This window comes from Schistocerca cancellata, chromosome 2 (genome assembly GCF_023864275.1).
Source record: "Schistocerca cancellata isolate TAMUIC-IGC-003103 chromosome 2, iqSchCanc2.1, whole genome shotgun sequence".
Lineage (NCBI taxonomy): Eukaryota > Metazoa > Arthropoda > Insecta > Orthoptera > Acrididae > Schistocerca > Schistocerca cancellata.
In genome coordinates, this window is record NC_064627.1 from 1,039,027,451 (window position 1) to 1,039,045,636 (window position 18,186).

Here is an 18,186-nt window from a genome sequence, read left to right on the forward strand (position 1 = left end):
GAGAAAACATAGATAGCAGAAAAGCTATTCCATGGAGTAAATGGACGCTCCAAGGAATAATTGGGCTTGAAACTACTTTGCATTGATAATCGGTAAGATAAGAAGAGATATTTCGAGATATGTACTGAGTTATATAATTTATAAAATTTCTGAAAATGTCGCGGAGAGACCGCTGCAAGAGACATTACAAAGGGATCACCAATTTAGTATTGGAGGGCAGTGTGGAGGGTAAAAATCATAGAGGGAGACCAAGAGATGATTACACTAAACAGATACAGAAGGATGTAGGTTGCAGTAGGTACTGGGAGATGAAGAAGCTTGCACAGGATAGAGTAGCATGGAGAGCTGCATCAAACCAGTCTCAGGACTGAAGACCACAACAACAAACAACATTAATTGGGGGAGGGAGGGAGGTGGAATGTCAGAAGTGATATAGAAATTTTAAGGCAGTGTCTACCAGGTAACAATTATCTTTAAGCTAAAAGCATATCACAGTAATGCCACCTGTGATTCAGGGACTTTGTGGAAGGATCTTGGAAAAGGAGATATTGTAACAATAACTGGAGGTGCAGTTTACAGTATGCACCATAATCTTAACTACACAACTGAGGACAACATTCAGAACATTGGTGAGCGCTCTCTTTACACTACTGCAAAAGTTGTGTCACTCTGTAAGCAGCATGATAAGCTCTGGATAAAGCGTTCTGTGAAGTATGTTAATGCACAACTTGGAAAACTGCTCAAGGGAGAGGGATGTTCACACATTGGCATGATTGATGCTCAAATCCTCACTTGGTCATATCATACATACAATTAAACAACGGAAAATGCAGAATGGAATAATGACAATATTATAAAAAGGATAGTCGCTCCTCCCCAAACATCAGAGATGCCGAGTTGCAGATAGGCACAACAAAAAACTGTGAGAGAAAGCTTCCAATTATTAAATCGCTGAAGACTAAGGACTCTCATGAATATGATGGAATGTCTAGCATAATACTGAAGTACTGTGCTGCCCATGTTAGCCCTGTATTTAGCCATATTTTTAATTTCTCCTTTAGGAATGGTCAGTTCCCTGAACAATTAAAGTACTCAGTAGTAAAGCCACTTTCTAATAAGGGAGAAAAGGATAATGTAGGCAATTTTAGACTTATTTCTATGCCATCAGTGTTTGCTAAAGTTATTGAAAAGGCTGCGTGTGTAAGGATAATTGATCATTTTATATCACACAATTTGTATTAAACGTACAGTTCGGATTTAGAAGTCGTTTAACAACTGAAACTGCTATATTCTCACTTGATCACAACATTTTACTCCAGAAGTTGGACCATTACAGAATACAGGGAGTAGCTCACAGTTGGTTCACCTCTTACTTTAAGCAACAGGCAGCAAAAGGTCATTATTCACCATGTTGAGAATGGCTGTGATGAGGGGTCTGAGTGGGGTACAGTCAAGTGTGTGTGTGTGTGTGGTGGGGGGGGGGGGGGGGGGTGCCCCAGGGATAAGTGTTAGAGCCACTCTTGTACCTTATTTATATAAATGATATACCTTCTACTATTATGGGTACCTCTAAAATATTTCTGTTTGCTGATGACACTAGCTTGGTAGTAAAGGAAGTTGTGTGCAACATTGACCTAGTTTCAAATAGTGTGGTTGATGAGCTAAGTTCGTGACCTGTAGAAAATAAATTAATGCTAAATCACAGTATGACTCTGTTTTTACAGTTTCTAACACACAATTCAACAAAACCAGAAATTTTAATTTCACAGAATGGGCATATGATTAGTGAAATTGAACAGTTCAAATTTCTAGTGTTCAAATAGATAGTAAACTGTAGTGGAAAGTCCACATTCAAGATCTTTATCAGAGACTTAATGCTGCCATTTTTGCTATTCAAATGGTATCTGAAGTGAGTGATCATTCGACACGAAAATTAGTCTACCTTGCTTCTTTTCATTCACTTATGTTATGCAGAATTAATTTTGGGGTAACTCTTCCCATTCTAAGAGGATATTTGTGGATTTTTGGCTCAGTAAAGAAAGATGATGAGACTTACCAAACAAAAGCGCTGGCAGGTCGATACACACACAAACAAACACAAACATACACACAAAATTCTAGCTTTCGCAACCAACGGTTGCCTCGTCAGGAAAGAGGGAAGGAGAGGGAAAGACAAAAGGATTTGAGTTTTAAGGGAGAGGGTAAGGAGTCATTCCAATCCCGGAAGCGGAAAGACTTACCTTAGGGGGAAAAAAGGACGGGTATACACTCGCGCACACACACATATCCATCCACACATATACAGACATATTTAAATATGTCTGCTTGTGTCTGTATATGTGTGTATGGATATGTGTGTGTGTGCGCGAGTGTATACCAGTCCTTTTTTCCCCCAAGGTAAGTCTTTCCGCTCCCGGGACTGGAATGACTCCTTACCCTCTCCCTTAAAACCCACATCCTTTCATCTTTCCCTCTCCTTCCCTCTTTCCTGATGAGGCAACAGTTTGTTGCGAAAGCGTGAATTTTGTGTGTATGTTTGTGTTCGTTTGTGTGTCTGTCGACCTGCCAGCACCTTCATTTGGTAAGTCACATCATCTTTGTTTTTAGGTGTCTTTTCTTGTTAACAATATTAGCTTATTCCCAAGAATAAGCAGCTTTCACTCAGTTAATAATCGGCAGAAATCAAAGCTGCATTTGGATCAGACTTTCATAACTCTTGTGCAGCAAGGTGTGCAGTATAGTGCTGCATACATTTTCAATAAGCTACCACTTGAATTCAAAAATATTAGCAGTAATCTACACACTTTCCATATGAAACTGAAGATTTTCCTCATGGGTCACTCCTATTTTGCCGAGGAGGTCCTTGAAAAATTAAGCTGGTTCTTGTTGTATTGCTGATTGCATTTACTTAAACTTATGGACTGACTTTTTTCGGGTTCATAAACATTTTATATTTCCAGAATGAGATGTTCACTCTCCAGTGGACTGTGCACTGATATGAAACTTCCTGGCAGATTAAAACTGTGTGCCGGACCGAGACTCAAACTCGGGATCTTTGCCTTTCACGGGCAAGTGCTCTACCAACTGAGCTACCCAAGCACGACTCACACTCCGTCCTCACAGCCTTACTTCTGCCAGTACCTCGTCTCCTACCTTCCAAACTTTACAGAAGCTCTCCTGCGAACCTATCAGCGCACACACTGCTGCAGAGTGAAAATCTCATTCTGGAAACATCCCCCAGGCTGTGGCTAAGCCATGTCTCTGCATATCATTTCTTTCAGGAGTGCTAGTTCTGCTAGGTTCACTGGAGAGCTTCTGTCATTTTCCACAGTGTGAATTCACCAGTGTCCATGTCCCATTCCTGTCCCATGTACCTCTGCCTCCCTCCCAACTATCAGTCACCTTGACAAGCCAGCTTGCTAAGATTAGAAACTGAAATATTATAACCGTTTTCTGCAACAATGTCTATAAATGCATGATGGATACTTCGCATGCCTATTGATAGACTTGAGACAGCAATGAAATTCCCATGAAGCACAATTTCTTAATATGAGCTGCATAATGGTCTCATCAGGAAGAGAGTCAGAAAGGGTTCAATTTTGGGTCCACTCCTATTCTTTGCACATGTCAATGGCATTCTGCTTAACATTCAACAAATAGAACTGGTACTTTCTGCAGACAATATTAGTTTTACAATAAATACCACTAGAGAGAAAGAAATGCAAGAGTTTGCTAATGATGTTTCTCACAGATTTATGGTGGTTTTCTGAAAATGGACTCTCCCTTAATCTTGAGAAAACACACCATATTCAGTTCTACCCAACAAATAGAGTCATGCCAACAACTGATGTAGAATATGAGCATGAGTCAGCAAATAAGGTAGATGGTTCCATATGAATCAGTAAACAGGGCAGATTGCTCCAAATTTTTTGGTGTACATAATGATGAAAACTTGCACTGGAAGACACATATTACTGAGTTGCCAAAAAACCAGCTACTTGTGCTCTTTGTATAAGTGCTAACCTTAGAAACAAATGAACCAACCTCCTGACATATTTTGCGTATTTCCGCTCAATAATGTCATATGGAAGAACTTTCTCGGGTAAATCATCATTTAGAATGAAAGTATTTACTGTATAAAAGTGAGCAATAAGAATAATATGTGGTGTGGTGCTCACCCACAGATGTCAAGCAGGTACTTCTTCCAAGAGTTAGACATTTTAACTACACCATCACAATACATGCATTCACTAATGAAATTTGTCAGATACAAACCATCACAATTGACCACACATATAACACTAGAACAAAGGATTGCCCATTATTAAAGCTGTCAATGGCTCAGAAAGGAGTTAAATATGTGGCAATAAAACTTTTTGATCATTTATCTTGTAAGATAATATATCTGACATGTAGCAAACCAAGTTTAAAATCTAACCTAAAATCATTTCTCCTGTACAATTCCTCCTATCCCATGGACGAATTTCTATTTAAAATCTGGTCACCTGTTTATAAAACAAATAAATGAAATAAAAAAAGAGGGGAGAGGGAGTCATATAAGATTTTTTCAAATGATTTATCGAACATGTCACTAACTAACTAACTAGCTCACTCACTCACTCTCAAATAGCATGTGGGAAGATGAATACCTAAATCTTTCCAAACAAGCTCTAATTTGTCATATTTTATTATGATAGACCTTTCTCCCTCAGAAGGTGGGAGTTAACAAATATTTTGGCATTCAGGGAAGAAAGTTGGTTAATAGCACGTTCATGAAAACATCTCACTGCAACAAAAATTCCTCTGTTTTAATGATTGGCACCCCAATTCATTTATCACCCCTGTGTCTCTCGCTCCTCTATTTCGCAGTAATACAAAACGAGCTGTCCTCCTTTGTACTTATTTAACGTCACCTATTAATCTATCTGGCAAGGATCTCATATCACACAGCAATACTCCAGAAGAGGATGGGTAAGCATAGTGTAGACAGTCTGATAAATTTGTCGCATCTTCTTAGTGTTCTGCCAATAAGACACAATCTTTGGTTCTCTTTCTCAAAAATACTCCCTATTTCATTGTTCCTATAGTACAATTTTGGGACAGGTCACCATTTAAACAGAAAGTATTTATTGCATAAAACAAAGAAATTGATATTAGGTGTCAGATTCACATGCATATATATTTAAGTGTCTTCCATTTAAACAAGCAAGTGAACCAAAAATAATGTCACAATAAATTTATTGTTGTTGAAATCTGTCACTCCACTTAGAAAATGAGATTAACATAGGCAGTAAAAAGAAAACAGCTTCACAACTCTATACTGAATATGACTCTGGCTTAGGAGTGAAGTTCAGTAGCGGCTATCAAGCTCTTTCATAGCCTACCCAAGGATGTAAAATGCCTAGCAGACAGCAAACATAATTTTAAAAGCAAATAAAATACCTTTATTTGTGGACACATCAATGAACAAGGTATTAGACATAATTGTTCAATTATATACCATAGCTAACAAAAGCTTAATGGTTAGCAAGTAACTAGGCACACATAGTAGCTTTTAGCATGAAGTAACATGTACAAATGACATATTTTCTATTACATTATTTTTTTTAAATAACATGTGAGCAAGTACACAAGAAGGCAGCCAAATAATTGTAAACAGATAAATGAAACATGCAGTCCACATAATATCTGTGAAAAAATCCATAACAATATAAAGAATAAATGAGTCTCAAAATTAGAGAAAACAAGAAGTGTAAGAAATTAATTCACTCTGCAATCCATACAATAAAAGTTCATCAAAACTGAATGCATTATTCTACAAAAAGTCATGCTCATACAGCTAAATAATAGAAAGTTAATTCAACAATACTGGCAAATTGTTATTTTCCACAATCACATGCTTCAGCTGTGAATAACAATCACAAAAAATATACAAGTTCAAACTAGAAGTATATGATACTTAGTGCTTTCTTTGAGAGTGTGTTTGGGGGAGGGGGGGGGGGGGAGGAGGGGGGAGTGAGAGAGAGAGAGGAAGAGGGGAGAGAACACAAGCTACACTTTTTTCTCATAACTGAGACCCTGCCAAATCTTCCATCTTCCCCCTGGTTATAAACTACTGTTATGGTGCACTGTTTGGCAATTAATTACTTGCAAACAAGAACACAGAATATAAAAAAGGTTGGTTAGAAACTAGGGTCAGTCCATGTGAAATCAACCGATGGTCTGGTTCTTGAAATCTCAGATTTTGATAATTTTTTGTACATTTGTGGTAGTAATCTGCACGAAAAATCCCACATTAAAATTTGTTTGGGCCTTTCATTTTAGAGTTATTAATTTTTAAAACTTCCAAAGTTATGCTTTTAAATCTTAAAATCACCATATCTAAAAAGCTATTTGACTTACAGACCTAATATTTGTACCATTTCATTCAGTTTCTTATAAGCTTTAAAAGTATGTGCTAATTAACTCTATTAATAACAATTATCATTTTTTTCTAATATTAAATTATTTTTTAATTTTAAAAATTTCAAAATCAAAATTTTTTGTTTAAAAAATGTATGTTAGTCACACAAAAATGGAAAATCCAGGATGGAATGTAACAATATTATGGAAAGGTAAGTTGCTAGTCACTATATAGTGGAGATGCTGAGTTGCATATAGGCACAACAAAAAGACGGTCACAAATATAGCTTTTGGCCAGTAAGGCCTTCATCAGAATTAGACAGCAAACACACATATACACATTCACGCAAACGCAATTCACACACACAACTACAGCCTCAGGCAACTGAGACCACGCTGCAAGCAACAGCAACGGTGCATGATGGGAATGGTGACTGGGTGGAGGTAAGAAGGAGGCTGGGGTGGGGAGGGACAGCAGGATAGGGGTGGGGGACAGCGACTTGCTGTTGGGGAGCACACAGGGACGAGGTGGAAAGAGGGTAGGGCAGCTATGTGCAGTCGGGAGGTTAGACAAAGGAAGCGGAGAGATGGGGAGGTGGGGTGGCACAAAAGGAGAAAAGTAAAGAGACTGGGTGCCATGGAGGAATGAGAGCAGTGTAGTGCTGGAATGGAGTTTGAATACTCCACTAGTAGTGTAGCACTTGACGCAGTCACGTCGATTAAATATTTGGGCGTAACATTGCAGAGCGATATGAAGTGGGACAAGGATGTAATAGCAGTTGTGGGGAAGGCGGATAGTTGTCCTCAGTTCATTGGTAGAATTTTGGGAAGATGTGATTCATCTGTAAAGGAGACTGCTTATAAAACACTAATACGACCTATTCTTGAGTACTGCTCGAGCGTTTGGGATCCCTATCAGGTCGGATTGAGGGAGGACATAGAAGCAATTCAGAGGCGGGCTGCTAGACTTGTTTCTGGTAGGTTCGATCATCAGGCGAGTGTTACGGAAATGCATCAGGAACTCGGGTGGGAGTCTCTAGAGGAAAGGAGGCATTCTTTTCGTGAATCGCTAATGAGGAAATTTAGAAAACCGGCATTTGAGGCTGATTGAAGTACAATTTTACTGCCACCAACTTACATTTTGCGGAAAGACCAGAAAGATAAGATAAGAGAGATTAGGGCTCGTACAGATGCATATAGGCAGTCATTTTTCCCTCGTTCTGTTTGGGAGTGGAACAGGAAGAGAAGATGCTAGTTGTGGTACGAGGTACCCTCCACCATGCATCGTATGGTGGATTGCGGAGTATGTATGTAGATGTAGATGAAACAGAGAAGGGGCTGGATGGGAGAGGACAATGACTAACGAAGGTTGAGGCCAGGAGAATGCCATGTTTGGCAGCATGCTCAGCATCAGGGTGGTCCACTTGTTTCTTGGCCACAGTTTGTTGGTGGCCATTCATGCAGACAGACAGCTTGTTGGTTGTCATGCCCACACAGAATGCACCATAGTGGTTGCAGCTTAACTTGTAGATCACATGACTTTGATTTGATAGCTGACATTTGGACTGGAGTAGGTGGTGATGAGAGGATGTGCAGGGCAGGTCTTGCATCTAGGTCTATTAAATGGGTATGAGCCATGAGGTAAGGGGTTGGGAGCAGGGGTTGTGTAGGGATGGGTGAATATATCATGTAGGTTTGTTGGACGGCGAAATACCACTATGGGAGTGATGGGAAGGATAGTGGGCAGGACATTTCTCATTTCAGGGCACACTGAGAGGTAGTCAAAACCCTGGTGAAGAATGTAATTCAGTTGCTCCAATCCTGGGTGCTACTGAGTTACGAGGGCAATGCTTCTCTGTGGCTGGCAGTGGGACTTTGTTAAGTGGTGGGAGACAAGAAACATCAGGCACAGAAAGGACTTCTTGGTATGGAATGGGTGGCAGCTGTCCAAGTGGAGGCATTGCTGGTGGTTGTAAGTTTGATATGGACGGAGGTACTTACGCAGCCATCTTTGAGGTGGAGGTCAACAACTAGGAAGGTGGTTTGTTGGGTTGAGTAGGACCAGGTGAAGCAAATGGGGGAGAAGTTGTTGAGGTTCTGGTAAACCATTGTTATCCTCCCAACCTTGTACGAAAACAAATCTCCTTCTTCCTAGTCTCCCACCATCTCAAAGTTCCACTGTCTGGCTACAGAGGAGCATTCTCCTCATAACTCAGTACCACTCCTGACTGGAGCAACTGAATTACATTCTCTGCCAGGGTTTTAACTACTTCTTGTCATGCCCTGAAAAGAGAAATGTCCTACCCACTATCTTTCCCACCCCTCCCACAGTGGTATTCCACTGTCCACCGAACCTACACAATATACTCGTCCATCCCTACACAACCCTTGCTTCCAACCCCTTAACTCATGGCTCACACCCTAGTAATAGACCTAGATGCAAGACCTGTCCTACACATGCTCCAATCACCACTTACTCCAATCTGGTCACGAACACCATGTATCCTATCAAAGGCAGGGCTATCTGTAAAACCAGCCAAGTGATCTACAGGCTAAGCTGCACCCACTGTGCTGCAGTCTATGTGGCCACGACAACCAACAAGCTGTCTGTCTGCTTGAATGGCCACCGATAAACTGTGGCCATGAAACAAGTGGTCCACCCTGTTGCTGAGCACGCTGCCAAACATGACATCCTTCATTTCAATGACTGCTTCACAGCCTGTGCCATATGGATCCTTCCCACCAACACCAGCTCTCCTGAATTGCACAGGTGGGAACTTTCCTTGCAATATATCCTGCATTCCAATAACAGTCCTGGTCTCAACCTTTGCTAGTCATTGTCCTCTTCCATCCAGCCCCTTCTCTGTTTCCATTCCAGCACTACACCACCCTCATTCCTCCATGGCACCCAGTCTGTTTACTTCTCACCTTTTCCGCTAATCCCCCCCCCCTCCCCATCTCTCCACTTACTTTGTCTAACCTCCCGACTGCACATAGCTGCCCTACCCTCTTTCCACCTCGTCCCTGCGCGCTCCCCAACAGCAAGTCACTGTCCCCCACCCCTATCCTGCTGTCCCTCCCCATCCCAGTCTCCTCCTTACCTCCACCCAATCACCACTCCCATCATGCACTGGTGCTGCTGCTTGGAGTGTGGCCTCAGTTGCCTGAGAATGCAGTCGTGTGTGTGAATTGCGTTTGTGCGAGTATGTATGTGTGTGTTTTCCGTCTAATTCTGACAAAGGCCTTACTGGCCGAAAGCTATATTGGTGATTGTCTTTTTGTTGTGCCTATCTGGGACTCAGCAGCTCTGTTGTATGGTGAGAAGCAACTTTCATTTTCACAATATTGTTATGTTAGTCATACACTATTTGTTAATGTGTGTGCCAAATTTCATGATGGTGCACGAGTGGGAATATGTTAAAATACATTTTATTTTACTGCTAAGTGCAGCACCTAGTGCATAGTCTTTATGGCTCTGGATACGTTACTAAGACGTAATAAGTCAAAAACCAAATAAGGCTGACAAATCATTTTTTATTTAGTGACAATAAATTTATTACATTATTAGAATTACACATTTACATTTAAATTCAGGTCTGGATTTCTCACGTCAACTGTGAAGATTTTTTCATACACAGTGACAACAGATGCTCAAAAGAGACTATGAAGAATTTATTTAATTATACCTTCATTTTCCAAATACATGAATGTCAATCAATATTATTAATTAAATAATAATGCAGTTATTATTATTTAACTATGTATTACTTAAGTGCCTTACAAAGAGAAATTTTTTTACTTATCTCCAAAATAAAGATATTACGGCGACTCAGTAACGACGTTGGTAGCCAAAAACTTTGGTCATGTGTGAGTGTGTGTGTGTGTGTGTGTGTGTGTGTGTGTGTGTGTGAGAGAGAGAGAGAGAGAGAGAGAGAGAGAGAGAGAGTATACTGTCTAATTCTGATGAAGACCTGTTTGGCAGAAAGTTTCATTTGATAATCTTTTTGTTGTGCCTCTCTGCGACTCAGCATCTCCTGAACTATGTGCCGTACAATCATATAATTTTGCAGATACATTCAGTGGTGTATCTGAATGTTGCCTGCACACTAGTTGGAAGTAGAGTTGGTACTAAAGAAGCAATAAATTAAAACATCATTTCTGATGCTGAAGTTTAACTGCATGAACAGCAAAAGTGTAGCAAGTGGTAAGCTTTTTTACTTTCATCATTTTGTGGGAGTGTCAGCAAGAACTATCGCATACGAAACTTGTAACTTGTACCTGGTTCCAGGATAGTCACTTAGTAATTTATATATTTTGTAACCGTGCGACAAACACAGAAAGCTACATCCTGATTATGCTGGGAATTACTAAATAGCTGTCAGTTTAGAGTTGTCATGAAGCAAAGGAGCAATGACAGATGAAACTGATAGATGCAGTGTTCAATATCAGATTTACATAGTGCTAACTGTGAATGGCAATATGATACTCCCAGATTAGGCTCGGTGAAATAGATAAGGTATCCTTAATACGAATATCATATCAAACAAAAAAATCTGAAGAGTAATGCCCAGTTTTTGAAAATGTCTTATTGTCATGGAGTTTTGTAGGTTACATTTACAACTGGATGTTAAGAGGGTCACATCTTTAGCTTCAACAACAGGTAAAAAGTAGCAGAATGGGAGGCAGAATAGGATGGATGCATGTGCGAAAGGAGAATGGTACTGAGGATAGTACATACCAGAAATGTTATCAATAAACATGAAGACTAACATTATATACATATATCAGTTTTCGTATGGTATGTGGCAGGTCTTCCACACTCTTTGGAGACTCATTTTTCTGTTATGATGGTTAAAACCTGTGCAGAGTTGTAAGAGCTTCAAGAAGTAATGGAAACTGATTTAAGAGGAAATTTGGCTGATAAACTGAGCGCATAACTGAACTATGTGGCATAAGACAGAATTGCGAACAGATGTGTGTGTTTGGTGCATTGGTAGTAGCCTATACAGATTAGTCACAGACAGCACAAGAGAGAGTAGAGAAACAAGATGAGACACATAAATATGTTCACGGTACAGGTACATTTACAACAAAAGGAATTGTATTAGGCTATGGCATTTCTAATAAAATTTGGGTCCACTACTACCAACCCAAAACTCAGACAGCAAGCAAGGAATGGAATGACAGAAAAGCAAAAGCTTAAATATTCAATTCCATTTTTAAATGTTCCTTCACAAAGGAAAACCCAAGAGAACTGCCCCAATTTAATCCTCACAGCACTGAAAAGACGAATGGAAGAAGCATTAGTATCAGTGGTGATGAGAAACAACTGAAATTGTTAAAACTGAACAAAGGTCCAGGACCTGATAGAATCCCTGTTAGATTCTATACTGAATTTGCAGCTGAGTTATCCCCTTTTCTAACTATGATCTGTTGTAGATCCCTTGAACAAAAAATCATGTCCACTTCTTGGAAAAAAGCACAGGTCACACCCATCTACAAGAAGGATAGTGGAACATCTCCACAACCTACTGTCCACTATCTTTGAACATATTCTGAGCTCAAACACAATGAGGTATCTTGAACAGAATGACTTCCTCAGTTCCACCCTGGATTGATTCTGAAAACATCAAACATGTGAAACCCAACACACACTTTTCCCACATGACATACTGAAGGCTGTATTTCTTCATTTCCGAAAAGCATTTGACTCAGTACCACACCTATGCTTATTGTACGCAGTACCACACCTATGCTTATTGTCAGAAGTATGTTACATATGGGGTATCAAGTGAAATTTGTGACTGGACTGAGGACTTTTTGATAGGGAGGTTTGGAGAGTCATTGTCAGATGTAAAAGTAACTTCAGGTGTGCCCCAGGGATACGTATTGAGCTCAAACACAATGAGGTATCTTGAACAGAATGACTTCCTCAGTTCCACCCTGGATTGATTCTGAAAACATCAAACATGTGAAACCCAACACACACTTTTCCCACATGACATACTGAAGGCTGTATTTCTTCATTTCCGAAAAGCATTTGACTCAGTACCACACCTATGCTTATTGTACGCAGTACCACACCTATGCTTATTGTCAGAAGTATGTTACATATGGGGTATCAAGTGAAATTTGTGACTGGACTGAGGACTTTTTGATAGGGAGGTTTGGAGAGTCATTGTCAGATGTAAAAGTAACTTCAGGTGTGCCCCAGGGATACGTATTGGGACCCTTGCTGTTCATGTTGTAGATTAAAGACTTTGCAGACAGTATTAATGCTAACCTAAGACTTTTTGCAGATGATGTAATTATCTACACTACTGGCCATTAAAACTTCTACACCATGAATATGACGTGCTACAGACTCGAAATTTAACCGACAGGAAGAAGATGCTGTGATATGCAAATGATTAGCTTTTAAGAGCATTCACACAAGGTTGGCGCCAGTAGCAACACCTACAACGTTTCCAACCGATTTCTCATACACAAACAGCAGTTGACTGGCGTTACCTGGTGAAACGTCGTCGTGATGCCTCGTGTAAGGAAGAGAAATGCGTACCATCACGTTTCCGACTTTGATATAGGTCGGATTGTAGCCTATCGCGATTGTGGTTTACCGTATCGTGACATTGCTGCTCGCATTGGTCGAGATCAAATGACTGTTAGCAGAATATGGAATCGTTGGGTTCAGGAGGGTAATAAGGAACGCCGTGCTGGATCCCAACGGCCTCGTATCACTAGCAGTCGAGATGACTGGCATCTTATCCACATGGCTGTAATGGATCATGCAGCCATGTCTCAATCCTTGAGTCAACAGATGGGGACGTTTGCAAGATAACAACCATCTGCATGAACAGTTCGACGACGTTTGCAGCAGCATGGACTATCAGCTCAGAGACCATGGCTGCGGTTACCCTTGATGCTGCATCACAAACAGGAGCGTGTGCGATGGTGCACTCAACGACGAACCTGGGTCCATGAATGGAAAAACGTCATTTTTTCTGATGAATCCAGTTCTGTTCACGGCAGTGTGATGGTCACATAGTGTTTAGCGACATCGCGGTGAACGCACATTGGAAGCCTGTATTCGTCATCACCATACTGGCGTATCACCCGACGTGATGGTATGGGGTGCCATTGGTTACAAGTCTCCGTCACCTCTTGTTCGCATTGACGGCACTTTGAACAGTGGACGATATTGAACAGTGGACGTTACATTTGAGATGTGTTATGCTCGGTAGCTCTATCCTTCATTCGGTCCCTGCGAAACCCTACATTTCAGCAGGATAATGCACGACAGCATGTTGCAGGTCCTGTACGGGCCTTTCTGGATACAGAAAATGTTCAACTGCTGCCCTGGTCAGCACATTCTCCAGATCTCTCACCAATTGAAAACGTCTGGTCAATGGTGGCCGAGCAACTGGCTTGTCACAATACGCCAGTCACTACTCTTGATGGACCTTGGTATCATGTTGAAGCTGCATGGGCAGCTGTACCTGTACATGCCATCCAATCTCTGTTTGACTCAATGCCCAGGCGTATCAAGGTCGTTATTACGGCCAGAGGTGGTTGTTCTGGGTACTGATTTCTCAGGATCTATACACCTAAATTGCGTGAAAATGTAATCACATGTCAGTTCTAGTATAATATATTTGTCCAATTAATACCCATTTATCATCTGCATTTCTTCTTGGTGTAGCAATTTTAATGGCCAGTAGTGTATATTAAGGTACTGGCTGAAAGAAACTGGATAAATACTCAGTCAGATCTCGATAAGATTTCAAAGTGGTGCAGATATTGGCAACTAGCTTTAAACATTCAGAAATGTAAATTTGTGCACTTCACAAAACAAAAACAAACAAAACAACATAGTATCCTATGACTATAATACCAATGAGTCACAGTCAAAATTGAGCAACTCATATGAATACCTGGGTGTAACATTTTGTAGGGATGTGAAATGGAATGAATGATCGCATAGGCTCAGTCATAGGTGAAGTAGGTGGTAGACTTCGGTTTATTGGTAGAATACTAGGGAAGTGCAATGAGTCTGCACAGGAGGTTGCATACAAATTACTCATGTGACCCATCCTAGAATACTGCTCAAGTGTGTTGGACCCACATGAGATAGGACTACCAGGGGATATTCAACGTATATACAGAAGGGCAGCACACAGCACAAATGTTCACAGGTTTGTTTGTTCCATGGGTTAGTGTCACTGAGATACTGAAGAAACTGAACTGGAAGACTCTTGAAGATTCCAAGAAAGCCTATTAACAAAGTTTCACGAACTAGCTTTAAATGACAACCCTAGGAATATAGTAAAACCCTCTGTGTGCCCCCCCATTAGGGATTGTGAGGGCAAGAGCAGAATAACTACTGCACACACAGAGGCAATCAAACCATCATTCTTCTCTTGTGCCATATGTGAATGATATGGGAAGAATTGCTAACTACTGGTACAATGGGATGTACCTTCTGCCATGCACTTCGCAGAGGTTTGCAGAGTATTGATGTATATTTCAGGCGAATAGTTAATACAATGTACAAAATAAACATAGGCTACCACATGTGTTATGAGAAACACTTGACAAATGCACTAAAAAGAATATTTTAGTTCCAAACATTCAGGCATCAAAAAGACCATGGAAACAAAACAGCTGAAAGGTAACAAGAAAGAAGGGCACTGTGAGCTAAACGTGAGTCAATTGCAGAATTAGGGGCTAAAATTGAACTGATGTCACAAGAGTTTAGGCAGTATTACACTGGTGAAAGAAATAACATACTGTAAGGAATAAGTTAAAATTTTATGACAGTGAGGGCCTGAAAATTGGATATCTGCTTTCCAAAAGCAGTGCTCTTCTAATCGAGTCACTTTAGAATTTGTCACTGACTGACTGAAACCAACAACTAAACAGTTTAACTTACAGTCAATAATCGCAAACAGAACATGTTACTTCCGATAATTGATTCATCCAGAGATGTTGTGCCTGCTTTATCATAGCTTCTCTCTATTTCTAACAAATGGCACAGAGGTCCTGTCATGACATAATTGAGAGTGTGACTTGACCATAGCCTCAGTGATGTTACTGAAATGAAATTACTTTACTTCTGTCAGAGTATATGTTGTGTATCACTGAGCTGGAACCCCAGATTACCAAACTTCCGTAGCCCCACTACAACATACATGGTGTGTGCTAAATTCAGTAACCACCAGAAAGATAACAAAACATATCGCAGTAGCTTAATGAAAATACTCTACATCTGCATACATACACTATAAGGTATATTGAAATGCATGACAGAATGTATTTCCCATCTTCCTTTCCTATACACATATATCACGTGAGAAGTACGATCGCTTAAATGCCTCTGTGCACACAGTAATTAGTCTAGTCTTGTATTCACCACAGGAGCAATATGTAGGAGGCCTGTAGTATTCTACTAGATTCCTCACTTAGTACTGTTTCTTAAAAATTCACAGGTAGGCTTATATGGTGTCTATCTTCAAGCACCTGCCAGTTCAGGTTTTTTAAATTTTCCTATGGGTCTAACAAACATAGCATCATTGATGCTGTCCTCCACTCAATACAGCCCTTGAGACATGTTTGATATGGGTTCAATGTACTTTAGCGATATTCGAGAATCAATCACACAAGTGGTTTTTATGCAATATTATTAATATTAATAACTCATATGACAAACTACCAGCACACAATTACAGCTATTTCTACTTCAGCTAAAACTGCTAACACTACCATTAGTGGGATTCCTAATATTATGGGACAATATGATAATTTGTGGGCAGTGACAATCTGAGAATGCAGAATGAAACAGAAATGTTAGTACACATGGAGTGCATCCTGTGCATACTACATATAATCTAGAAACACAAATGATCAATTAGAGAATGAGCTGCTATAGTTAAGTGAGACTTGGCAAAAAAAAAAAATGTTGTGCACAGATGCAGTTGAAAAATATTGACGAAAACAAGCCAGTTTACATTATGTAAGTAACAAACCTTTCCCTAGCTTTGATTGTTGGTATCAAATGCAGAACTTGTGCTGCAAGTAAGGAATTCCTTGCCAAACTATCCATTGAAGCCACAAATTTCTGTCCTCTTGTGGAAGATGAATTTCCAGACACAGAATTCTCATTATTTACTGTAAGAACTGCCTTCTCTTTTTTGTCATCATCTTGAACTGCTGCAGCGTCATGTGACGATGATCTCTTTTTAAAACGACGTTGTTCTGGTGCACTCCTGTTCGAAACAGGAGAGGAATGTTGTGCCGCACAAGATACAAGGTTATCTGCCGATCTCCTCTGAGAGAGTAGTTGCCTTCTCAGGCGGGCTTGTGAAACAGAATTTTTAGGTGAGCAAGATTCACAAGAAGAAATTTCGCTTGCCGATGGTGATAGGGACAACTCGTGATGCACAGATGACGTTTCTTCTCTATCTCCAGAACTTGATTCATTTTGCTTTCTATTACTCGCAATGTCGGAATTTATACTAAAGGTTTCCTCCAACGACGCCGACTTCTTGTCGCTGAAGGCTTTTTTGGTAGTATTTTCTTCAGCCGATGTCCCCAACTGAGCGACGGTTTTTATACTTGATTTATCTTCGGCAACACACTGATAATCAGACCGCTGGTTGCTGCTTGATGATCTGGAACGCTCTGTCATTGCACAACACAGTGCCACTTTTGTGCTATTATTTAAATCACTCGAGGATTCAGAACACTGATAATTCTTTTGTAATTTCGCCTTAGTCTGGAAGTTTTCCAATGAGTCACCCGAGTCCCTCGGCGTAATAACTTTCACTGGACTACCTTTCCTTTCCTCAAGTTTTCCTTCTTCACACATAGATTTCTTGTGGAAAAATTCTTCCGAATTTGTTGACAGACAGCCAACTTTCGTTTTCTTCTGCATCAACACACGACACAACGATTTCTTTTTCGTTTTGTTGCTTTCGGAAGATTTTCGCACCTCTTCCTCTCCATCATCGTACTCCTCCATTCTACAATCTTTGTAATAACGGAAACATTATCACTGACAGTCTTTTGGATATTACGATGTTTCTTAACTCTGCTCAGACATTTAAATTGTTGATGTGAAACAGACAAACAAATACGATACGCTAATTACTCCTACATATAAGAGCTAGCTACCAAGCTAGCTTACACGTAGAATCCATTACCGTTGAACATACAGTTGGTATCTCTTTTGATAGGGGAAACATACCTTCTTCCACAATACGAAAACCATGGCTAAATCACTGTTAAAAGCAATTTTCAAGGTGGAACCAAAACATTAGCAGACGACAACTAACTTATCACATTATAAATAAGACTCAGAGATATGAGTAACGCGATTACACGTTCTTACATCAACTTTGGTGTTACTGACGATAGTATCGAAAGATGCAACGAATAACGAGCTTGAACAACCATGGTAGGCCACACTACACAAGCCAGAACCTTCAGTAAGACAAAATTAGGAGCTGTTAAATAAATATCCGAACTTGCATAATGGCGTCTCATTGCACGTTAAAAATAAATCTGTTTTATTCTCTAAAACATGCAGTTGTAATTTTAACACATGCAGTAGAAGAACAAATCACTGATACCTTCCTATTTACTAAGCAAGAATTAGAAATTTAACCACTTCCGAAATTCATTGAAAACGAAGAATGGACCTTTCTGCACAAGTCAGGCACATGGAAGGACGTGTCACGGGTACATAAGCGCAATGCTATGCACTTGCACATGATAGAAATAGTAATA

At 40.1% G+C, this 18,186-nt stretch overlaps 1 protein-coding gene across 1 annotated transcript in view; it reads right to left on the bottom strand.

The window, feature by feature from the left end:
• Positions 1-17,690, bottom strand: part of LOC126163013 (inositol polyphosphate 5-phosphatase E) — an 84,715-nt gene extending 67,025 nt beyond the window's left edge. The window contains exon 1 of the mRNA XM_049919877.1: positions 16,425-17,690. Coding sequence (XP_049775834.1) covers positions 16,425-17,419 — 995 coding nt within the window. The 5' untranslated portion in view covers positions 17,420-17,690. The remainder of the gene's footprint in view (positions 1-16,424) is intronic.
• Between the last annotated feature and the right edge of the window lie 496 nt (positions 17,691-18,186).